Raw genomic sequence first — 26,487 nt, forward strand, 5'->3', positions numbered from 1 at the left:
ACACCATACAAACTTGCAAGATGACCACAAAGCATGCAATAAAAAACATAACTACATAAAGAACCAAATACCCACCAAAAGATGGCAAACTTGTCATCTTAACAATCAATTACAGACCCAAATCTTAAACAAACGTTTCTTCTGACAAATTTCATATTAGGAACCAAAAGGGTGAACCCAATTGCAACTCTAATGGGCGATCTCCCTAATCAGCCAATCAAGACTTGGGTACGCAAAATACAAAACAAGAAAAGACGGAACTGCAAACAGAATTGTAAGGAGAATGTACACCACTAATATGATTGCACTTGCAGGTATAGCATATACCACAATAAGAAGCAGCATAAACACCAATGGAAACTTAGCCGTTAAGTGCACGAAAAAGATCAGTGACTTACGAAGAGAAGAGTGAAATCTTTAAGCCCGAGAATCTTGTACATGACCAGGCTCACGGGTGCACGTTCTAGTTGTGATGTTAGCCCAAGTGGGCTGACTGCTGGGCCACCCACGGTTCCATGACCAAGATGACACAGGCAGATGGTCCCCACAGGATGACGAGTGAGATTTGACCCGATCATCATTCAAAGTCTCAACCATCCAAAGAAGAAAATAATTCTTTTTAGGGAATTTTAAATTCCCTTTGTAAACGAGACGGAACGATAACAGGTTGCACCACGGGCACGATACGAAAAACGGGAGTTGAATTGGGAGAGTTGGTAGTTTAACAACCGCCCATTGGAGACCAAGAACACAGTTCTTACAGAGGGTGTGACCGCACCATAACACGTAAGGCACGTTTTCTACAATATTAAAAGATTCCCAGCAAATCGGGCACTCGAAACCTTCATCTCCACTGTTGGAATCTGAGATCTCGTCATCTGAAGAGTCGTTTGAAAGGCGTTTTAGTGCAGAAGAACTGGGAACAGAGTTTGAAGCAAAACCCCACATGTTGAATACCAAAATTTTATCCCCAAATGCACCAGTTGGTTAGATCCATGCCTGCAAATTTAAAAAAGTTCATAACTTTTTTGCATGACAGCATGAAAATGATTAAAAAGATTCATTCAAGAGCAATGAAAAGTGAAAAGTAGTTCAATATGTAAAAAGAGCCCAAACAGAACCATACAAAGAGCATTACTTAAAGGCAAAGCATTGAAACATTAGTCAAATTCAAGCACCTAAATGTTGAAAATTTTGAATAAGGCTAGCCTAATGACGGTTTGGAATTGCATGAGCCAAATGGTGTACATTTCAACTGAATGATGACAGAAGTCAAGAAACAAGATGATGAACAAAATTCCATTAAATAATTGACCACTTAATAAAATATTTCCAGGGTTCTTGTAACGAATTATATCAGTTACTGTATGATCCACAGGAGCCACCGATAATTTTACAAATTGCATCATGAAATCTATATACTATTTCATGAATCATCCATCTTCAATCATCGAATTTCAAGTGACTATACCATGGTATTTTAAAATTTTTCACTAAAATGAGACTACATCGACTATTTCATGAATACAATTAGAGGTGTAAACAAGCGAAACCGCTCGCGAGCTACTCGAGATCGGCTCACAAAAAGCTTGAATCGAGCTGAGCTAAAACAAACTTGGGCCTGAGTCGAGCTTAAAAATAAGCTTGTTTAATAAATAAGCCCGTGCCCGAGCTTCACTTATCAAGCTCAAGTCGGCACGCAAGCCTAAACGAGCCCAAGTATGTGTATAGATTTCATTTAATATATATCTAATAATTATAGTCATATATATAATTATGATAAAAGTAACCAAATAATATAAATTATGTTATATATAAATTTATAGTTAATATATATACTGTAACTATAAATTTAATTAACTAATATAAAACAAGCCGAGCTCGAGCTTTAGAAATAGAGCTTGAAACGAGCCGAACTCGAGCTCTTTGTAAGTTAAACGAGACGGAGCTGAAGCTTATCCGAGCTCGGTCAGCTCGGCTCGTTCACACCGGTTCTGTTGCAATCCATAAGCAACGAAAAAAGCAACGAAAGTACAGAGACTGTATTTTAAGTTTTTAACCATATAATTAGGATGATCATAACATCAATTGATCAAATCAAACTCCACAGAGTGTATTTACAACTCATCAATCATCCAAATCATAAAAAAATATAAAACAATTGCATGTTACGAAAATTAGGGCAAAATGTTGAATGAAACAAACGGAAAACACAAGTTACGTTCGAAATTGGAATTAGCAACAAAACGGCAAAGTAATTGTGAATGAATAAGCTAACAGGAACCCTAATTTGTAGAAATTGAAGGAATTAGAGAGAATGATTACCGATTGAGATGAAATTAATAATAAGACGAAGAAGAAGATCGGTGAGAGTCAGAGATCCATAACATAACACAGACAGAGAGAGAGAGAGTGTGTGATTTAGAGAGAGAACATCGGCGGATGAAAAGATATTACGGTGACCACTTTGCGACCACATGCATCCAAGTGTCAGATTGTAAGTATTATCTGATTGATGGGTGGTTCAAACCGCTCGCCGCTCGAACTTGTTCCTCGTTCTTTCGGAAATTACTCGAAAAATGCTTGCTCAATTGTAAACGAGCCGCTTTGCTTGGTTCGGTTTGTAAACGAGCCAAGCAACGAGCAAAGGTTTGCTCGGTTTGTTACGGCTCGAATATTTTTAATTTATTTTATATATAATTATTTATGAACAAATGTATAAATATATAGACAACACACATAAATATAAGTATACAATTTTTTTAACCCTTTCAAAATTTTCATATTTCGTCAATTTTATAGTTTTATTAGTTCGATTCATGTTTTCAGAATACTAGTAGTTTGTTTACATGTTCATTATATCCCACTTCAAACTTCTTTTTTCTAAAAATTTAAAACCTATTACATGTTTGCCTAAAAACTACTATTTTGTTTATGAAAACATATTATTTACAGCTTTCAAACTTATTTCTTATTGAAATTTTAGAGTGAAAAGAAATAAATAATGCTCGAAAATCGCTCAATGTTCGATCGACAAATTGCTCGAAAATCGCTCAATGTTCGATCAAAAAATTGCTCGAAAATCGCTCAATGTTCGATCGAGAAATGCTCTATTCGATTTTGGCACGTTTCGATTTTCTCTAGGTTCGAATTTCTGTCATTCGGTTCGGTTCGGTTGTAAACGAGCCAAGCAACGAGCAAGCCTTTTAAAAACTGCGTATATGCTTTTTGAAGGAAAACTTCATTTTCAGGCTTTTAAAGATTCGGTTCGGTTTGGCTCGGCTCGGCTCGTGAACATCCCTACACTAGTTTAATGTGGGTCTGCTTGGGTTGGGCCTACAGTTTTGCCTGATTCACTATACATGTAAATATAATTAGGAGTGTTTGGCCGGACTTTTAAAAACTGCTTATATGCTTTTTGAAGAAAAACTTCATTTTCAGGCTTTTAAAGATTCACAATGGGGTTTTACTAAACAGCTTTTGCTTTTTAAAAAGCAGTTTTCAAAAGAATACTCAAGCACCCCCTTAGTTATCTGGAATAAAAGTAAAAGTTTATTTATTTATCATACTTGAAAGATGCCCAAGTAATGTAGCGAAGAACAAAGAAACTGGTAATCACCTAACATGTTAATTTTCATGAATTAAATTAAAAACTATATAAATGCTATTCTCAAATTACCATATTAAAGAATACAATGTTCATTTTTATGGTGTAGTTTTTCTAAAAAAATATATTAATGTTTAAAAATCAATGGTGGTTATTTTTTTTAACGACTAATTTGGATCACTCAAGGACCATTGGAGAAGTTAATTTAAAATGAAACTAAAAGAAATATATGGTTAAACATAAAGAGGTAAAAGTAAAAGCAATCTTTAAAAAATTAAAAGTTGAGTAAAGTCTAAAGGACAAATATGTAACTCATAATTAATTACTTCGGTGAAGTTGGACAAAAGACAAATTTTCCCTCATAACCCTTGTATTTTAGATGTTATATTGTAAGCTCTAAATCTTATAATTACTTAATTTTGTAGCGTCTTAATTGTTTTCAGTTTTTCCATCCAAAATGCATTCAGGTCTGTTTGGTATGAGGTAATGAAATGGACGAAGGAATGGAATGCTCATGGTAATGGAATGGATAAAGGAATGGAATGAGTTATTACCATTTCAATGAGATGTTTGGTTACCACATGGGAATGAAATTAATGATGACTTTGTGTTGTTTAGGTAGGGAAAAAAAAGAAAAATAAAATTAAAATGGTAGTTAGTGGCAGTGGTGGTGGGAGGTAGGTGGCGGTACTGACGTTGGTGGGCGGTGATGGTAGTTGGTGGTGGCGGGTGGTGGTTTGTGACGGGAGATAACGGTAGTTGGAGGTGAGTGGTGGTGGTTTGGGGATGGGTGGTGGCGGTAACGGTGGAGGTGGTAAACGGTGGTGACAGTGGCGGTGGTGGGCGACGGTGGTGGGCAGCGGTGACGATGGATAGTGGGTGGTGGGTGGTGGTGGTGAGGGGCGCGGGCGACGGTTGATGGTGCCGGCGGGCGGGTGGCGGTGGTTGGTGCCTGGCACTGATGGCGATGGTTGGCGGCGATGGTGGCGGTAACGGCGGCGGTGGACGGCAATGGTGGTGGCGGCGGCGACGTTGGTGGTGGTGGTGGCGGGTGTTGATGGTGGTGGAAGGGTGGTGAAGGTGGTGTAGGGTGAAAGAGAGAATGGAATGAAAAAAAAAACATAGGGTATGGATGGAATGAAATTGGGGTGTTTTAGAGGGAATGAAATGGACTAGGTTATGAGTCATTCCATTCCTTTGGTCAACCAAACGCACTTTTCTTCATTTCCTCACAATGGATCATTCCATTCCGCCCTTCATTCCTGCATACCAAACGCTACCTTATAGTAGTAAAGATAATCATCAAGACAACAACCAATAAACTTTTTTTTTTCAATTTTTACAAGCGGGCGGGTCAGAACGTGTGTGGTAATGGGTCATATTGAGTTCCAGTAAAAATAAACCGTTTTGAAAATGATCAATTTGTTTTAGGTCAAAAACATGTTATGGTTATAATATGTTCGGGCTGAAACGAATCGTTTTAGTAAAAGGCTTTGATTATCTAGTATTGTATAACATCACAAAAACATTTGATCTATGTAGCTTTTCTTCTGAGATATCTATTGCAATGACTGATAGCAAGCACATAAATGAATCACGTGTATGGAATTTATGTAATGGTATGTTTTTGAATTTATCTTCTACAAGTTTGTCAAAATTAGGTAAATTCTCGTTAGCATTTATTTATTTTCAGTTCCTAAATCAATCTGGTGTGCATTATGATACTTCAGCAAACAAAGCGGACAATGAACTTTTTAGGGGCGCAAACGAGCCTAGCCGCCCAGCATTCACAAGCCACTCAAGATTGGATTGATAAAGATCCAAAAACGAGCCGAGCTGATCCCGAGCCTCATAATTCTCGTTTAGCTATCAAGCCAAGCTGGTCCCAAGCCTCATAAATCTCATTTAGTTAGTGAGCTCGAGTCTTGTATAAAAAGATTGTATAGACTCGTAGAGTCTTAGCAGGCCTTGCGCGTTTTTAAATTTTAATTCTTTTAGACTTTTGTGTATTAATTTCAGACTGCACAACCAAGTCTTGACTCGTTTAAGGTATTGCTCACGAGCACGAGCCGAACTTAAGCTCTTTAAGGATTTTACAAGTTTCAAACATTCAAACTGTTAAAACCAAACCATGAACCGGATTGTATATACTGGCCAAACCAGCCGTCCTTTTCGGTTTGGATGGCTCGATCGGAAAGAAAGTCATCTTGTGAAAGATGCTATGCTCAGGAGACATCACTACTAAGGTTTAATGAATATAATCATACTATTCAAGGTAGATTTTGAAAAGGCATTCGGCCCCATCACTTGGGAATACATGGATTCGATCATGGACCAAATGGGGTTTGAATCAAATGGAGTTCTTGGATAGCGGCCTACCTAAAATTACGAAGAGATTAATGACATACAAAGGTGTCCCAATCGTGACCCATATCATGTACGAGGACGACGTGCTCTAGGTGAATGCTCGAGGCTCGAGCACCACCTTATCGGATAAGAATCTACGGCACCACCTTTTTTCCATCTTGGCTTGTCCATTAGAGCAAAGATGAAGCTCACGAAACATTGGAAGCCGCAGGTTGTCAACGGATCTAAAGCAAAACTCAACGCTTGAAAGTCGAGGAATTTGTCATTTGAAGATCGTCTAACCCTAGTAAAGTCACTACCAGGAAGTTTGCCTTCATACCTGGCATCCAGACCAAACACATTACACCACTAACAACTAACACCACCACTAAATCTACAATACCAATGAACATATCATAGAAGTTTACTGCCTTGATTCTTTGCCCTCCAAGTACTTTTTAAGCACATCCATAACCGACCCAAAATCCGCCTTCACATTAATTGCCGGGTTAGCCAACTTGCAAGCCATTTCCGGGATCGTTTTCGAGTGATAATCAATCTTAGACTGAGTAAACTTCAACCCGTGCGCAGTACTAACCACAACCTTCTTATCAGTAGGCTTGATCAACCATTGTTCCTAAGCTTAACCAATGCCACATGTAACATCCGACTTTTAAAATAATAAATAAAAGAATTTTATTAAATTAATTAAGTGTTATTATTTAATTATGTTAAATAATAATAAGTTGTGTGGTGGGTTTGGAGATAAAATATGAATTAGGGAATAGTTATAAGCCTTAAGGTTCATGGGCTTATACTATATAAACCCCTAAACCCTCCCATAAACCCTAAAACCCTCATTCCATCCTAGCCTCTAAGCACACTCAAAACACATACAGACACTCCTCCTTCCATTCGGATCCAGATCTGAGACGAACCAAGGTGTGCTCGTGATTCAACCTCCATCAAATAACAAGAAACATACCAAGATCATCACCCTAGTTCAAACCTAGGCCGAACCGAATCCGTAAGGTATGTTTTAAGATAAAAGGTTATGTCTTTGATGTCGGATTGCCTAAAAAATCGATAGGGTGCTAGATCGGGTTATAACAAGTGTGAAAGATATAAACTTTACTAAAAACGAGTTATGTATTTGATTTCGGTTAAAATTGATAAAGATGGATCCGTGAAAAAGATAAGTAAATGAAGTCGTTTGACATGAAACTTGTTAGGACATGATGTGATCTAAAATATACATATTATTATATAAATATTCCCTACTATGTTGGGTATTTTTGAACCAGGTTATTATTGAATATTATTATTAATTGGTTCATACGTGGATAATAAAGGTCTCAAATTTCAACTAGCTAAATGAAGTATTTTTACTACTTAAGACATTGAGCTAAAATAATTACATTGATTTTAAAATACTAATAATAATAATAATTCGTAATTTGTAAATGAAAGTTCATATTGGTTATGCACATGTTGCAACCTAAAACCAATTTTTACATATTATTATTTTCATTAACGTGAGAGTTTGTTTACATGATGTTAATTTCAACAATCGTCTAAATTGTTTCCTTTTATGTCAGATGCATCAAAAGATGATTTGTTGAAAGAGGGCCATATATTTTATGGGTTCTTATGTTAACGGCCCAATCAGGAGATAAAAATCCTATGTAAAACATGTTCTAGTGGGCCTTACGGTGGATTGGAAAGCAAGAAATTGAAATTAAACCCTACTACAGCATGTTATGTACTTTGAGTGGGGGCGGATCATTGAGAAGGAAGCGACAGGGAGAACAAGGACACAGAGCCGCCACTTATATTTACTTTCTTTGACTTTGAGTTCACGTGGGGAATTTGAGTGGAGACAAGAGAACAGTTAGTAGCCACAAGATATAATACATATAGCAACATTATTATTGTGGAGTTACGGATCATTCGAAGGAACAACAGAAGAGGAGCCGCAAGTCGATTATTTCGGAGGTGTTTGGGTTCACACCTACCCATTCAAACACGGTTCATTGTTTAATTTTATTATTTTTATTATGAACTTAGTTGAACATATTTATTTGTTTGTTTTTATGAGCATGGTTATTGGCTAAAACCTTTTTAGTTGCCTAGGCTTTGAATAAATATTTGTTGAGGTTTTGGTTTGCTTGTCGGTATTGGGTTATTGGTGTTGGACAAATATTATTGTAATAGACTTTTTGATGCTTTTAAGATGAATATGCATGCTTAATATTAATTTACTTTTATTCAATTGTTCCATATGTGTCTTTGTGAAAGTCTTTCATGTGTAGACGCATATTAGGTTACCTACTATGTGTTCGTAACTAGTTTATGGTTTATAGTCGACATAATCCATATGAACTATTGTTTGAGGGTTTAGAGATTTCAAGTGTTCTACCTATCTTGAGACTGAGAGGTAATCGATAGTTGGGGTTGTCTTATTCATTAGACGGTTTGGGCATAGATTACACGACAGTGGATTTCCCCCTTATTGTCTTTTGATTTTTGCTATCCTAAGTCTTTTTTAGCATCTTTAGGTTACTCCTTACGTCCCTTACACTCTCGGATGTATTGTGATTAGTGAGACTGAGAGGTGATCTAGTCATTAGAGTACTTTAATATTGTTGGAGAGACTGAGAGGTAATCCAACCAACCGGTTTGAGTCATACGTCCCTTAGGTAATCCTTTTAGGTGACACCCGGAGAATGATCAGGGATCCACTAGGATGTCTAGGGCGTCGTATCTTTAGATCCCGGTCCTATCACAATTTCCATAGCCGATAAGCATCCAAAATTCACAAATAGAATTTCAAGCCTAGGTAACGCATTTCTCATTATTGTCTTCGTTTAAGTCTTTAGAGTTTAAGTTTAATTTATTAGTTAATTTAGTTTAATTAATTAGTCTAAATAATTATTAGTTTTATAATAAAATAAATAAAAATCCAAAAAGAATATTTTTCTTAATTGTTAGTTTATTTAGTTTTTAGAATCTAGTTTTGTTAATTTAATTAGTGTCTCTAGGGTTCGATATTCCCGGACTTCCCATAGATATTCTACACCCAATAGATTCACTTGCCTGTTGCTAGTGTTTTGGTTTAGGGTATTCTAGGTTTTTATTACTCATTGTGCTAGGTTGATTTATTGCATTATTTTTATATACCACTTTTAGGCACATCAGGACAGTAAACCGGGTTATAAGGAACCAAAAAGTAATGGACTTGGTAGGAGAAAATGATTGAAACGGGAAATTAGCCCAGTTCAAGTCGCATTCGCAAGGATGCGATTGGCATGCATGCGATGCGATTGGCTTGGCTATGCGATGCGATTGGCTTGGCCATGCGATGCGATTCTCATTTCCATGTGATTGCAATTCTAGAATTTGCAATTTCATGTCCTTAACATTAGTCTGATTAGTTAGCTAAGTAGTAATTAATACATATATGATATTAACAGTTAGTTGTGCCCAGCTGAAAAGAGGTGTTATAGTAAACTCAAAAAGAAACATTACCCATGTGAGTTTCTAGGCCCATTTATCTGTTATGTATTTCGGGGTTGTATGCATACTCTATGTGATATGTTAATACACGTGCTATATAGTAACTATATGATATGTGAATGTGTATGAATATAGAGATGATAAAAGTATGTGATTGTATGTAGATATATATAACTAAATGTATGGTTGTATAGCAATGCATGTATGGTTGTATGGATTTAGTGTCGTCGTTACAAATTTAAATGATACCAACGGAATTTGCGGAATTGCATTGTCCCTGCAATGCAACTGATTTGTTACCTATCTATATATTAAAAAGTGTTGTTGGTGGCGGCACAAAATCTCCCATGAGGCCATGTGACATATCGTTCGTGTGCCACATCATCGATTATTTATTATTTATTTTTTTGTATAATAAGCTATATAAGTATCAATATTGTTTTGAAGGTTTACTAACTTCGTTTTCTTGTTTAATCTGGGTGTTGTATGTTTTTTTAAATATGTTAGTTTTCGTTAATTTTTTATAATAAGTCATACGAGTTCCGTACTGTTTTCATCGTATACAAGTGCTGATATTGTTTTGAACAATTGCTAATTCAATTTTGGAATATTGGAAATAAATAATCCCACCTTTTGTGTATTGGCCGATAATAATCCCACCTTTAAAAATCACTAGCAATGGTCCCACTTTTTAACTATTTTTATCTCACTGGTCCTCCGTTAAAAATATTTAACGTCGTTATGTTTTTTCCCTAGTTAAAAATACTTAACGTCGTTAAAAATACTTAACAATGTTTTAGGGCTTTTGATCGGAATAACGATATGAGTCGACTGATGTAAAACTTATTTCGAAACGGTGATTCAAATGACTTGATTTTTGTTAATTGGAAATTCAAGCACCCGAATTGAAACATTGTATCGTCGTTTGGATCACCATTTCGAGATAAGTTTTTTACATCGGTCGACTCGTATCGTTCTTCCGATCAAAAGCCCTAAAGCATCGGTTTGAAACTAGGGAAAAAACATAACGACGTTAAGTATTTTTTAACGGATGACCAGTGAGACAAAAATAGTTAAAAGGTGGGACCATTGCTATTGATTTTTAAAGGTGAGATTATTATCAGCCAATACAAAAAGGTGGGATTATTTATTTCCAATTTTCCTTCAATTTTTGGTGTTTATAGAAAATGATGGTTTCCTTATTTATTGTTTTGCTCTTGTATTTATACCCTTTCTTTGTATATTTTCTCTTGAGAAGAAAATAAAAATAATTTTACCGAATTCTTCATGGTATCAGAGCGGGTATCCCATCGCTCAAACCAACTCAAACCCTAAATAGCCACAGCCCCCGTTGCCCCGCATGCCGCATACAACCGTCAGATGCGCCACCAGTCTCCTTCCATCTCCGAAGCCGGCCGTAACCATAACCAGATTAGCAGCCGCCACTATTCACAAACACCGCCATCACCTCCACCCTTCCCGTCTTACCCAACCTCCATCACCAGAATCCCCGCTATACAAAAAAAATCACAATCGTTTACTATTATGTGTTTAAAGAGAGAAACCATATAACAAAGAAATTGAGATGGTAGAAATAAGTGGTTAGTGACCGAGTGAATTCTTGCTTTATGGTAAAAGTGGTTGGTTGGAGAGAGGTGTTGGTATTAAAAGAAAAAAAAACATGTGGTTCTTGTTTTGTTTGAGTTTTGGTTTGTAGTTTTATTACTCTTCATATCAAGACTATTGGAAGCTTGTGAATTGTGACATCACTTACAAGTGTAAAACAAGAATAGTTCAAGATTTGGTTGTAGTTAATTGATGTGATTTTCTTTGTTAGATCCAGCACCGAACTTATTCACAATAGCAGACAACATGTATCACAATGAAGCTAAGAATAACCCTATTCCTGGTTTAAACAACGAGCAATACCAACAATTTCTTAGAATGTTTGCTGCTGAAGAAGCTTTGCTAAGAACGAGGTCTCACCTATCGCCAACATGGAAGGCAAAATTGACGCTGGTAGCAAGTGGATTGTGGATTCGAGTGCTACCGATCACATAACTCACAGGCTCGATTGGTTTAATAATGATCTGAAAAACACATATGAGTTGCCCGTTACTATACCCAACGGTTCATCTATTCCAGTGGAAGGAAGGGGGTCATGTACTCTACCCAATGGAATACAAATTAAAGATGTTTTACACGTTCCATCATTTACCTGCAATCTCTTATCTGTCAGTCGTTTAGCAAATGATTTGCAGTGTACTGTAATATTTTTTCCTTAATTCTGTGTATGCATGTCTTGAACTCGAAGAGGTTGATTAGGGTGAGCAAATGCATGAAAGGACTCTATCAAATTAGCATGGTAGGAAGCGAGAGAAAAGCGATGGCAACTGTTAGTGATTTATGGCATGAGTGTCTTGGACATGCCTCTCATGGAAAACTTTTTTTTTTTGGATTTTGTTAAGAATGACTCTTCAGGAATAAAGGGTATGTTTTGTGATTCTTGTACCAGGGCTAAATTTACTAGATTACCTTTTCCGATAAGTTCAATAAAAACCGAAAGTTGTTTTGAGCTTTTACATTGTGATATTTGGGGAAGGTATAGAACCCCTTCACTCACTGGTGCCAACTACTTTTTAACCATAGTTGATGATTTTAGTCGGTCTGTGTGGGTGTTCCTTCTAAAACTCAAGTCAGAAGAAAGTGATTGCTTAATTGCTTTTCACAAAATGATTAATACACAATTTGATAAGATTGTTAAGAGAATTAGAAGCGAAAATGGAGGTGAATTTACATCAAACAAAATGCTCAATTTTTCCACTGAGCATGGTATTCTTCTGGAGACCACATGTGCTACATACCCCGCACCAAAACAGGGTGGTGGAACGAAAACACCGCCATCTCCTTGAAACAACAAGGGCTTTTAAATTTGAAGCTAACTTACCCACACGTTTTTGGGGAGAATGCATCAAGACGACAGCTTACATTATAAATCAACTTCCGTAATAAGTCATTGAAAACAAGACCCCTTATGAAATCCTTTATGGACAAAAACCAATTATGCAGGTTTAAAGGTTTTCGGGTGCCTCGTGTATTATCGTAGTACTGAAACGCTAGATGTAACACCATGAAAATACCCCATCTAATTTTGGGCTAAAAAAATGTAAAATCTAAAAGAAAGGGACTGAAAATGAAAATTCTGGTTTTCATGAATCTTCGCGTGACGCGAAGCTGAACTGAATCTACTTCGCGTTACGCGAAGTAGCCGGCATACAAATCAAAGAAAAGTGTCTTACACGCGACGCAAAGTGTTACTTCGAGCGATGCAAAACCTCGTTAAGTAATCTAGGGGTGTGCAAATGAAGATAACCGGACCGAACCGAGTTAAACCCGACCCGACAACCGAAAACCTACCTAAATGATAACCGATGACTGGACTTTAACATAAGTTTCGGGTACCCAGTTTGTTAGGGTTCGGTCCTCGGGTAGCAAGATAAAACCGAAAACGAATATCTGGTTAGGGGAAAATGTAAAGATGAAGAAGAAGCCAAGTAAAAGTTTGATCTCCAGCGACCTCGTGGGTTTCCTTTGAGAAGTCAAGTGGAAGTTTGGTCTCCAGCAACATCGTCTTTGTTGGATTTAATCATAGCACACTCCTTCAAACTTTAGAGACTTTGTCTTCTTTGCGTGGTTGGGGACGAGAAGTAAGAAAGAGGTGGTAGACCATCTTGCTTTGAGATTTAAAAAACTTGGTTTTGATGAGATGCTCCAAAGAAAGAGTTTACAAGGTGCAAGGATATTGTTGTAAATCCTTTAAAATAAAGGTATTTGTTGTAGTTAAAAAGGTAAACTAAATTATAATTTATAATAATTAATAAATTTTATTGAGATAAGATGCATTGGAAAAAGATGTGAGTAGTTTACTGCACATGTACTTTATTGCAGGCATGTTGCAACTTTACTACAAACATTTAATACAATTGTTACTTTTAAAGCATTTTAACTTTTTTCACAAAACAATACCACACACCGTTCGTATATGCTAGGGTTGTAATCTCCCTCTGCTCCATCTTCTTTTCTGTCTCATCCCTTTCTTGTGTTCATGGACATACAAAACTGCATCTCACAATGGTTTCCGGGTCGGTTCGGACAACGTGGTTTTTTCCAGACAAAGACCGAGACCGAAACCGAAATTTTGATAAAATAGGAACCAAACAGTGGCCGAAATGGATAGATTCGATTCGGTTTCGGTCTTTTCTAGGGTCGGGTTTCGGTTTTTTTTGGTCCGGACCGAAATGTGCTCACCCCTAAAGTAATCTCATCCACGTGTCCAACTACGCGTCAACACATGGCATCACGAGACAGGCCACGTGTAAAACTGCGGCGGCGTTAAGGCAGTTTGCGCGACGCGAAGATACTCAAAATTCACCTTTGAAAGTAAGTTTTGTCGTCCTCGATAATGTGAAGGCGTATCCTGAAATTGCCACATTTGTCTTTACGGTGCTAAGGCGGAATGGATGCAGGAGGGTCCACGCCTCTGGTGAGAGCACCTACTCGCTATACCAACATGAAGAGATAATAATCCTTGACTTCAAGACCTACTTGAATGAGGAACGATAATATTTTTAAGAGATGATGCATGTTACGTTACTTTTATGTCTTATCTCCTTTTATAGCTTAGTTTGTTTCATAGTCACGTTAAATGTAACAAGGACCGTAAATTGAAACTCTTATATTTAAAAATATAAAACTAGCCTATCAAATTTTTGTATCACCGTGTCATCTCCATTTGCATCAACTACTTACAGAATTGCCATGTTGCGAAGCACCTACTCGCCATCACCAAACGCTACCACCATAGCTCATCCACCACTCAACAGATCTTCGGCTTCCTCTTTGTATCTATATCACTTTGTCGATATTGATCTGCCCTAGAACGCGGCGGTGCAACTTCTGGCGGATGGTGTGGCGGTTTGTGTGAGGAGAGTATACCAACAAAAAAAAGTAAAAAAAATTGACACAATGATAACATGCCAAATTTTGCTGATCACGTTTGTGAATGTTATGTATAGATATGTTATAAGTGATTATTAACCAGTTTTGTATTAAACCAGTATTCTTTTCATCACAGATAAAGTATAATTCGAATCAACTTATTCATAGCTTGAAACCAAGTGTACTGTTTCAAGTTTTACTCATGTTTTTGGGACAATTTAGTATCTCAAAAAGGTAGGTAAAAACCGAACTTCAACATACCTATGTGGTTTTATGGTGTGTAACCTCAACAAAAAATAGAAAACAACATATCCTATGTCGAAATTGCATATAATTTGCTAAATTGAGGACTTCAGTCATATGAACATGCCTATAAATAAAGCAAAAAGAAAAGACAAATAAGAAACGAAGATCTTGTATATTTTTTATTATTTAGATATATTCATCATTCTCCTTTTAGAAACTTTAGGTTTTCAACTATATCTTCATTTTTAGAAATTTGCCTAATGGCATGTATGTTTTAGGATTATCATCATACTCTAAACTATGACTCGATCTCGACATCGATTCTGCCCGGAGGGCGGCTAATGCTGCCCTCCGTCTTTGCTTATGTTCTTTCCACCCCTTTATTTCCTCCTCGAGAGCGGCCTTTGCCTGCTCTGCCACTTCTGCTCGTGTAGCCGCCTGTTCAGCCCGTGCCCTAAATTCACTCACTCGTGCCATCGCATTCTCCAAATCTTTTTTCAAATTGTCAATTTCTTCGCGAGTCATGGACTCTATTTCTGGATCAACTTTAGCTTCTTCGGCTTTCTTCACCAATATGTCATATTCTTCTAATGATATTGTGATCTCGGAAATTGAATCTTGAAATTCGACTTCTTCATGTTCAGATTTTAATTTTTGGTTTTCTTTTTTGAGTTCGTCGGTTTCAATAGCCATTTGTTGAAGAGCAAAATAAGCAGCCGATTTTTCACCTTTTGCTTTTAACTCTGCTGCCTCTGCAGCTGCGGCTTTTGACCTCTCTTTATGAATCTCGGCTTTCAATAACGCTATTTCGACTTGTGCGTCGTTCTCTCTCTCACGAATCTCATCCAACTCGCTTCTCATTGTTTCTAACTGAGTCGACTCGCTTTCCTCCCTGAGTTTGAGTTCCTGTTTCAACTGAGTCAACTCACTTTCTAACAACTCAATATATCTCACCTGGGTTTCCATTTCCTCCATTTGTTTCATGGTTTCGAGTTTTTCGTTTATGGCTTCCGCGAGTTGGTTTTGAAGTACACGAAGCTCGGCTTCTATTGACTTTGACTTGGTCAACACGTCAGCCATTTCTTGGATCTTGGATTCTAGTTCTGAAACACAAGTTTTTGCCTCTTTGCATTCGTTAATGTATATGTCTTTTTCGAATTCAGAATTTTTTAATAATGTTTTGAGCCCGTCAACGGTTGTTTCATGGTGGTGTTGGTTGAGAAGGGCTTGTTTGTAGGCAGCATCCATGGCTTCAAGTTGAAGCTTACAATTGGCTAAGTCTTGTAGTATAACATCAAGATCTTTCTCATTCTCACATACCTGTTAAAAGATTGATTGCAACACGTTATAAAACTTGGTTACTATTTAATGAATTAAAGACAGCTACAATACTTATGGGGGCCAAAATAAAACTGCTCCAAAACTTGACTCGTTTTGTTAAACGGATTGCCATGTTTAACTTGGTTGACCCATTAACCTGTTTAAAATACAATTAAACTTTTGTGAAGACAACCTGACCACCCTGTTTATTACAACATGTTTGAAACTTAATTATAGCATATTTACAACATGTTTGACTCGTTGAGATAACGAGTTGCGTTCAAGGCACAAAATTTCAGGTGTGTTTCAATTAGGCCAATTTATCAAACTCTCGATTCGAGGCTTGTTAAGTTGAAACAGGTTTGCTCGAAATCGGCTCATTTGTATATGAGGCTAGTCTGATCTAAGGTAAGCTTTCTTGTTGGCTCGTACATTTGGATCATTTAAATTAAAGCCAAAATTATTAGTATACATGGATTATTCCCAAATTTAATATATGTTTTAAAGTTTATAAATTCTACAAAATGTGTAAGATAAAAATAATATGTTCGGTTTTTATATACATGGTACAAAATTTTAAAAATTCAAAAAGAAACATGCTCCAGTCGAGCTCATATTTCAGCCCGTCAAGAAAAACAATCCAAGAGACCAAGACAATTGGTTAAACCTGAGTTACAGCCCGTTAAGATAAATGAGCCGAGTCTTGATTCAAAGCGGAGTTAGAAACTTACATCTTCTTCTTCTTCTTCATCTTCGGTACTAGAGCGAGCTTTATTCTGAATACAATTTTCGCCGAAATGAGAAACTGATGCTTTAACGGATTTGATTAAATGTGTGTCAATCTCCCCCATTTGTTTGGTTTAAGATGTGAATGGAAGAAATTAATAGCATAGGACTAAACGTTTTTGATTTAAGGTTTGTTTGAATCCGATGGAACCGAAGCAGTGCCATTTTGTGTAGTATTGATAGGTTCCAGTCATTATGGTGTGGAAACATATCGCCGCTTAGTGAAGGTCGTCGGCCGGCCACTCGGCCAGCTGTCTCAACTACTGTATCAATAGAATGGTGGAGTATATACGATTGATTATCTCTTCGTCATTTTGTTTCTTAATGGCCAATCATGTTGTTTTTCTTCATATATACACATATACACGTTGGCTGAGTTAACGTACAATAATCGCTTAACGTATATTATCTACGTGACATATGTTCAAGGTTAAAAACGCTATAACGTTCAAGCCAAAATTCTCAACATAAAACGTTCAAGCCAAAATATAAAACGTTCAAGCAAAAAACTTTATACGTTCAGGCCAAAAATTAAACGTTCAAGCAAAAACACTTTATACGTTTAAGCCAAATCTTAAAACGTTCAATGTCAAAACCCATCATTCAAAACTCAAAATTGATCGATTGAAGCTTTAAATTGATGATTAATTGAATCGATTTCAAATATTAACCGATTAATTGACTTCAATTTCAATTTCAATTTGACTAAACAAACTTGTGACGAGTTTTGCGTTTTTCCGATGAATTCGTTGTCGACGACGATGACGTGACGAAGAGTGTTGATGGCGCCGGCGCGCGGGGGAGATGGAGATGGATTGAGCGGAGATCGTTTTTCCGGTGACGGCTCACACATAGGAGCTCGTTGGGCAGGGGAGGTGATTTAGGGTTTCTTAAAATCAAGGGTAAAAAAATCGCGTATCTATTGTACGATAAGGGATTAAAGTGTTGGATCCTTTATATATATATATATATATATGGATCAGGATCATGTGAGAACTTTTTGGGAATTGAGAACTATGAGAACCATTTTGGACCATAAAAAAATCCAATAATAAAAAAAATCATAAAACAAAAAAAAACACAAAAATAAAAAAAGTAAAAAAACCAAAGTTCTTATTTATCATCTCGGTTTCTAAAAAAAAAAAATCTCGGTTTAGCTAAATTATACATGTACATATATGTATAATATGTACACACATGTTTTTTTCCTATACACATATGTATAATTTAAGGTAAATGATAATGTATATATGTGTACATTATATAACTAGAGATTAAATGAAAGTATACATATGTGTATAGGTATAATACGAATTAAAAAGAAAAAAAATCGGTTTTTTTTATTATACATATATGTATAATATGTACACACATATTTTTTCCTATACACATATGTATAATTTAAGGTAAATGATAATGTACATATGTGTATATTACGTAACTTGAGATTAAATGAAAGTATACATATGTGTATAGGTATAATACGAATTAAAAAGAAAAAAAATCGTTTTTTTTTAATGAAACCGGAATGAAATATAAGAATTTTGGTTTTTTTACTTTTTTTAAAATTTTCGGTTTTGTTTGTTTTATAATTTTTTTAATATTTTTTTAGAGAGTTTTTTTAGTGGTCCAAAATGGTTCTCAAAGTTCTCAATTTGCCAATGGTTCTCTTAGGATCCTTACTCTATATATATATATATATATAGGGAGAGGATCAAGAGAAAACTCATCTTTAGAGAGAAAACTTAAAAACTCCTAAAAAATTATTTTTAATTAAAAATAAAAAAAATATTTTCAAATTTCTGTTTTTGCCATTATTCTTATATTTTTTTACCCTTTGCTCAAAAAAAATAAAAAAAAACTCTGTTGTAATGCACATACGTATTACCGTGCGATATCATTGTATTACACATGTGTATTACTATGTATTTTTAATTTTAATAGTGCTTAATTGCATATATTCAATATTTGTGTATTGTATATGTGTTGTAGTGTTGTATTATATGTAAAAAAATAATAATATAATAAAAGTCTATGTAGTGCACATTTGCGTTAATGTTGTGTTACAAATACGTACTAATGTGTATTCGATGTGCGTATTAGTCTTATATTGTATATATACAACAGTGTGTATCAAATATGTGCAATAGTGCTGTATTCTATGCAATACAAACACTTTTGCATATATGCAATGCACACTATTACACATGTGCACTACACCGACGAGATTATTGACAATTTTTTTTTAACCAATAACAACATATAAGAATAATGGAAAAAAAGGAACTTCAAAAATTTTTTTTAAAAAAAGTTAAAAATAGTTTTTTAGGAGTTTTTATTTTTTTTTTTAAAAAGAGTTTTCACTGGATCTCATCCCTATATATATATTATTTATATTAAAAAATTAGAAAAAAAACTAAAAAATAATAATTGTGTAATGATTGAAAGAAGGTTATGGGGCCTTATACAATTATATCATCACTTTATGCATAAAGCCCCCTTTATGACGCGTACGCCACGTGTCGCCTAACGCTCTAGATGAGACTTTACCACTATACATGGTCTAATGACTCTGGTTTTGTAACATTAATAGTGTATTACACTTATCGAACAGTTGAAATATTTGAGAACTAATTTCAAAGCATTATGCCTAGGGATAAACATCTTCTGAGTAAGAGGCTGCTTGTTGTTCAGATCTGATTCAGTCAGCCTTAAGGATGTTTGTTTCATCAAAATGTTAAATCAACTTAGGTCGTTAGCTTAAAGATAGAGCCAAGTGGTTCGAAGGTGAAAGCCTAATGCCTAGGGATGAGCTAGAGATAGTATCGGTATTAATCCCGAAAATTGAAAATATTTGGTGCCGGTTCAGTATTAGCTCTGTATCAACATGGTACTTGTATTTTTTGCAAAATTTTGAAAATACCGGTCAAAAACTTAAAACTTGGTATTGAAAAAAACGCTCATCCCTACTAATGCCAACGCTTGTCGGTGACGGATCAAAGTTTTCTTTTTCGTTTTTCATAGAGTGCAATGGGGTGTGGGGGGTGTTAATCAAAATTTAGGGAGAGAAATTGAGAAAACACCCAATCAATCACTACCTCATAACCTCTCAAACCCATCACTCACTACCTCCAATCAATCCTCCACCATACAAAACACCCAGATGTGGATTCAACCACATCCGCCATACGCTACCTCTGCAACCACAGCGAGTTTCAACAAGCACTTGCTCTGTATTCACGCCTGCAAAGGTTAAACCTTTCACCTTCAACATTTGCAGTTGCGTCTGTGTTGAAGGCTTGTGGGAGACTTGGTGGGATTACGGTTCATGGGCAAGTGATTAAGTATGGGTTGTGTGGGGATGTTTATGTGGAAACTGCTTTGGTTGGGTTTTATAATAAAATCGGGGATGTTGGGAATGCACACAAGGTGTTTGATGAAATGTCTGAACGAAATGTGGTGTCTTGGAACTCGATGATTGACGGGTATTTGAGATCAGGGAATTTGGTAATGGCGGAAGCTTTGTTTTTGGGTATGCGGGTTAAGGATGTGGTTTCGTGGAACTCGATGGTTTCGGGGTATTCGAGAACCAGGGATATGGAGAAGGCGTTAAAGTTATTCGAAGAAATGCCGGAGAGAAATCAGAGTTCGTGGAATGCTATGATTAGCGGTTATGTTGAGTGTGAGAAACTGGATTTAGCGCGGAAGTTTTACGACTCGATGCCACGAAGAAACAGTATTTCGTGCATCATGATGATTGGCGGGTATTCAAAACGTGGAGATGTTGTGTCTGCGCGTGAATTGTTTGATAAGATGTGTGTGAAGGATCATTTGTTGTATAATGCTATGGTCACTTGCTACACGAAAAACAGTCGACCAAAAGAAGCGCTCCAACTGTTCGATGAAATACTTCAACCAAATGTAAATATTCAACCTGACAAAATGACATTAGCTACTGTGATATCCGCTTGTTCCCAACTGGGAGACTTAAGTTTTGGATTGTGGATTCACGAGCGTTACATGAATCAAACGGGCATTGCAATGGATGATCACTTACGTACAGCCTTAATCGACTTATATGCTAAATGTGGTTCGATTGATAAAGCTTCTGAGCTATTTCACAAGTTGCAGAAGAAAGATGTTGTTGCTTATACCGCCATGATCTTGGGTTGTGCCATTAACGGGAAAGAACAGATTGCTATCAAACTGTTTGATGAAATGATGGAGTCCAAAATCCGCCCTAATTTGGTCACATTTTCAGGACTATTAACCGCATTAAGTCATGTTGGTATGGTTGAAGAAAGTTACCATTGCTTCAACTCCATGAAAATATACGGGCTTGTGCCGACGCCCGACCATTATAGTCTCATGGTTGAAGTTTTGGGACGGGCAGGGCGATTAGAGGAGGCCCATAACTTGATAAACATTGCTTTGAACTGGAAGCTGATAGCAGTGGTTATGGTTCGCTTCTTGCTAATATATATGTGAGCGTCGGTCGGTGGGAGGATGCTAAGAGATTAAGAAAGAGTATACATGAAAAGGGGTTGGTTAAGGTTCCGGGAAGTAGTTGGATGGATCATGTGCAATAGCCAATAGGAAAATGGAAAAACATGCAACACTTTTCTTTTATTGTTTCTTGCCCTTGGAGGTGTGACGGCTAACAACTGGTTTTCTTAGATTGATACCTTATGTAAGTTATTTTGTAACTTTGATGGCTTTTTTCAAGCCTAAAGTAGGCTGGTTAACTGGATTAGTTTTTATGTGATTTTTGAATTGTTGTTCTTTCATATGCGCAGACATTCTCAGACACTATAGAAAAGAAGGCAAAATGCGTGTTCTTTGTCCCATGAAAATCGCCATATTCGAGGGATATGAAGGTAAACATTTAATTCTCCTTACATGTAAACTAATTATTTAAATGAATTAAGGAATGGATCATATTAGTTGAACTGGCTAAAAACTTTTAAGCGAATAAAACCGCCTTTAATGTATTATAATGCATAAAACCTTCTAAATGAAGCATAGTAGTTGGGTTTTCATGTAAGATATTACTACCCAAAATTTGATTGTATTTGTGTCATGTTTTTGAGTCCTGTTAGAAATTGACACCCCTACTCGAAATGGGCAGGATTTCAAGTTTGGGTATATAAGGCCTCAACTTGAAGTTTTTTGAGCTGTTGTTGCTCCTTTGAGGTTGAAACAAGATTGTTCTTTTTTTCTTTTTCTTTCAATAGTCTGTTATCAGAAAATTATCTTGCTAACCTATGAAGATGGTAAAATGCAGCTTACACTGGCCAGATGCCTTCCAAAAACCAGCTTGCTGACAATAGTTATGGTAGTTCTGTTCTTCAACTAAAACCGTTTGAATTGTTTTTATCGTTCTTTTTTTACCTAACATCTAATATCACACAGAGGTTTTTTCAAATCTTATACGACGCTTAGATCTGTTCTAAGCTAGCTTTTTCCCCAGTTTTAGCAGCAATTGGATCAACTAGTAAACAGAATTGTAGTTGTTAACAAAAATAAAAATGCGTTTGTATTGCTTGATAACAATTACAAGAATATAAGAAGCTTTAGGTAGTGTTATTATGCAAGAATGAGAGGTGGAATGGAATGGATGATTGTGTGGTGATGAAAGATGTTGCTTGGGGTTATTGGTTAAGTCTGCAATCCTTAGAAGTGATCTTAACAAATAGAAAGTGTATGCACCATAGAAGCGTTTACACATGTAGCGCACTACTGGTTGGGAGTTGAGGTAGCCCCTTTAGTCCTTGCTAGGACAAAGCCATTGACTTATATCAGTAAGCAGGACGATCATCAATAAACGGGACTGTCATGGAATGGCTTTACTTAAGACAATCGAGAGGCCGCACAAGGCCTTGTAAGATGATCCATAACATTAAGCCTACTATAACAAAAACCTTAAAGCTATCACCTTGAGTTCGAGTTCAGTTAACTGTGTTCAGTCAAACCAAGACTCTTTGACCTTGTTCATGTCTAGAATGCAGACAAGTAAATGTTAAATGTGAGAGTTAAGGGCTGATTATGCAAATGATCCCATAAAACAAGGACCATTTTTGTAAAAATTAAGAATCCCAGTCATCATCGTTTTGTTACATGCAGACGTGGCAAAACTTATCATCATCAACAACAAACACAAGTGTCTCTTTCGTGTCTCTTTCTCACCCTTATCCAGAAGTGACTAAATTTACGATCCAAGTCTCATTTTACCTTATCTAAACACTAGAAAAAACTTAAGATAATTTATTTAGAAATCTACAACCAAAAGTGAAATCAAACTATATATGAAACTCAGGTATCTCTTCATCTCGGACACTTAAACCATGGACCGAGAAGAAGCTAGACCGCAACGAGTCATAGTAGCCATGAAAGGGCACCCTGGCTCGGGCAAAACCACACTGGCTCGATTCATAGCCACATCACTAGGGTGTCCACTCATCGACAAAGATGATGTGCGTGACTCGACCTTCACAATCGAGTCACAACTAGAGTCCGACACCACTAATATTCAAACCCTCCTTAACCAACTTTCTTATGAGGTAATATGGCGAATGGTCAAGACCCAACTGAGTCTTGGCCTTAGTGTTGTCATTGATTCGCCTCTTTCCAGCCGGACTCACTTGGACCGGCTGGTTAAGTTAGCCGAGTCTTTTGAGGGAACCCAACTCGTAGTGGTTGAGTGCAGAGGCTGAGTGGCGTCGAAGGCTCGAATACAGGGGGAAAGATGGGTGTGATGGGAGCTGGCATAAGCCGGCCACGTGGCGGGATTTGGAGAGGCTGTTGGAGGGTTACAACGGGCGCACCGACTATGATGTGGGTGAGGTGCCGAAACTGGTTTTGGACACGACTGCCACGGATGTTAAGGTGACCGAGCAAGCTGAATTGGTGTTGAGGTTTCTTGACGCTTGTGCTCATTGATGTATTGTTGATCATATATGTATGTAAAGTGTTGGTTTTTGTTTTTGTTTTTTGGATATTATTAGTTGTATAAATCTTGTGTAGTTTACAATAAGATGAAGGTATATATATATATTTAAGATTAAAGTATTTTGAGTCTATTGAATTATAATAGAATAGAACACAAAGTTGTATAAGAATGAGAATAAATTATCGTGAAAATCTATATTCTAAATTCACCTGCCAAATCTTTCACTCATAGATAATTATCGTAATAATTATACATTTTATGAAATATCAATGGATTGTTATTAATTAACTTATAATCACGGACTACTAGAGGGGAAGGGGCACTCATGGGTAGAGGTGGGCAAATAAACCGGTTATCGAAATCGAACCGGATTGAAACCGGTTATGTAGAAACCGGTTTGGAACCGTTGAAACTGTAGGTTCGGAACCGGTTTGTAATTTTGTCCATCAAAACTGGTTTCAAACCGGTTAACTAAACCGAAACCGGTCAAAACCCGAGCCGAAACCGATCAAAACCCGAACTGAAACCGATCGTAGCATGGTAAAAAAACGGTTTCAACACGAACCGAAACCGATTATAAACCGGTTTTGACTTTTGTTGACCAAACCAAACCAGTTTCAACACAAATCGGTTTTGAGTTGTAAACCGGTTAGTGCACCTCTACTCATGGGTACTACCCATGCACCGGCCAGTTCTGCACTGCCAGCTCATTTCTACTTTTAAGTACCCACAAATCATAAAATCACTTGCAACACCTACCCACAAGTACCCTTAAATGTTTTGTTTTTTTTGTTTTAATTTGGTTGTTAGAATATAAAAGGAAAATGGTGTGGTTTATGTGGCAAAGGTTTACCACATGGGTTTGAAGCCATGCATGGATACATAGGTGGCGGTGGTTTTACCACATGGGTTCAAAGATTGCCATAGGATGCCCCCTCCTCTTTTATAACTAATGGATTATTGAAAACTATAAGGGACCGTTTGGTAGTATTTTAATGGCCATTAAACATCCTTTAATAAAAATTTTAACATAGTATAAATATCAACTTTTTAATACTTTTAAAACTACCACTAGATATAACACTATTGCACTAAATTACTACTAACAAGTTACTATTGAAGAGAAATGGTATTGAAATTGGCCACCCGCGTCCTACCCGGATCCGAATCAAACAGCAAATCGAGAAAACGCCAAAAGGGAACACCCCTTTTCAATGCCACTACCCCTAAAGTTGATATCTCCAAAGCACCGCGCAACATAAGCCACAAGTCATAACCATTACGAACGTCAGAGCTATGCAGGAAATGGTTCCAACGGGGTGAAGCCACATGTATAGCTAGTACGCACAGAACCATCAATGAAGACTCGCAAAGGAGACAGTAGTACCAGAAGGTGGGATCCCCGTGAAACGACATCCACGATGTCCACAATGGTGCAAGACAACCCAATGTACCCCCGACACATGGTCCAACGGTTGGCCTCCATCATCATGCACATTTAACTAAAAATAAAATAGGAGGCCCTATTAAAAATTTAAGTCGACATTCGATCTTTTCACAGCCTAGTCATATATATTCTTTGTGGACATGATGCTTGGAGAGATCTTGATGAAAGGGATAATAACTCTTTGCTCAGAGAGAGTTTAAACCTGTGTTTTTACTTTTTACACCACATATAAACTTTAACCATGCTCTAAAACGATTAGTTTAATAACTGGAAAATATGAAAAAAGTTCCTAATCATCTAATCTAATCTAATCTAATCTAATCTAATCTATCTATATAATTGCCTATCATAAAATCCTACGTGTCGTCTTCTGGTCGCTCCCCACCCCCTTTAAAGCACCAGATTGCTTGATTTCTAAATGGTGAGCTCTTATTAATTTAACCCGGTTTTAATCCGTTTATGTTTTAATTTTCGCGGGTCACCAAACATGAATACCTTTACACGGGTTATGACAGCTTAACTTGGGCTGTTTTTCAATTTCCATTTGGTGATTATCTTTTTTGATCCCTCAATTCCATAAGTTTAATGGAGAGCTACTTTCATTCTTGTGTGGAATTTAACATGGGTTGTAATGTTCTTGGATGTTCAATCTCACCGGATAATCAGATCCGTAACCCAACCATGGGTTTTCAGTTGTGTAACCTCTTCTGATGCAGTTATCCTTCATATTCAGGTATGCACACCAGGTGCTTGATCATTTGTTAACAAAGGATTTGACTTCTTTATGGCATTAATCTCATCAGTTTGTGCATAAATACCAGCACAAATTATTGGATGCATTGTTTATAGGGTTACTTGCAGTTGTTTCTATTCTTTGTTATTCTGTGTAGGTTATGTTATTCTAACTGAAAGCTCAGGTCATAAAACAAAACTTATATTCCAAAAAAGACATGTTTTGCAGTGATGAATTCGATTAATCAAGTTTTGAATTTTGATGCATAAAATTGCAGGTCTTTATTGTAATATTTTCGATTTCAGTTTAATTTTGGTCTTTAAAATCTGAATTTTGTTTTCCACTCTTGATCATCGTTTTCTGATTTGTATCGGTCTATGTTCATCACAATTTCAATAGGTAAATCACCACCTGTTTTGCTTTGTTTGAAATGATCGTCGATCTTCGTTTGTTATTTACAATCATAGTTTATTCAAAAAGTCCAGTGTTTGACAAATTTAGGTATTTGATAAAATTAAAGTAGGATGCTTCACTATTAC

At 36.6% G+C, this 26,487-nt stretch overlaps 1 protein-coding gene and 2 pseudogenes across 2 annotated transcripts; 1 reads left to right on the forward strand and 2 right to left on the reverse strand.

Annotated features, from left to right (window-relative positions):
- Window positions 1–2,419, reverse strand: LOC143587627 (uncharacterized; annotated as a pseudogene). The gene is made up of 2 exons (XR_013144929.1): window positions 2,326–2,419; window positions 1–999 (listed from the first exon to the last, which is right to left on the reverse strand). The product of XR_013144929.1 is annotated as an uncharacterized LOC143587627 (transcript).
- Window positions 2,420–14,896: 12,477 nt separating this feature from the next.
- Window positions 14,897–16,035, reverse strand: LOC143587628 (uncharacterized). The gene has a single exon (XM_077068871.1). It carries the CDS (start codon window positions 15,959–15,961, stop codon window positions 14,945–14,947), a length of 1,017 nt encoding a protein of 338 aa, XP_076924986.1. The 5' UTR covers window positions 15,962–16,035; the 3' UTR covers window positions 14,897–14,944.
- A 3,901-nt stretch (window positions 16,036–19,936) lies between these two features.
- On the forward strand, window positions 19,937–21,408 carry LOC143587622 (pentatricopeptide repeat-containing protein At4g22760 pseudogene; annotated as a pseudogene).
- The last annotated feature ends 5,079 nt before the right edge of the window (window positions 21,409–26,487 follow it).

Source organism: Bidens hawaiensis, unplaced genomic scaffold, assembly GCF_021521415.1.
Source record: "Bidens hawaiensis isolate Kalapana, Puna unplaced genomic scaffold, B.hawaiensis_p1.1 tig00035627_1, whole genome shotgun sequence".
Taxonomy (NCBI): Eukaryota; Viridiplantae; Streptophyta; class Magnoliopsida; order Asterales; family Asteraceae; genus Bidens; species Bidens hawaiensis.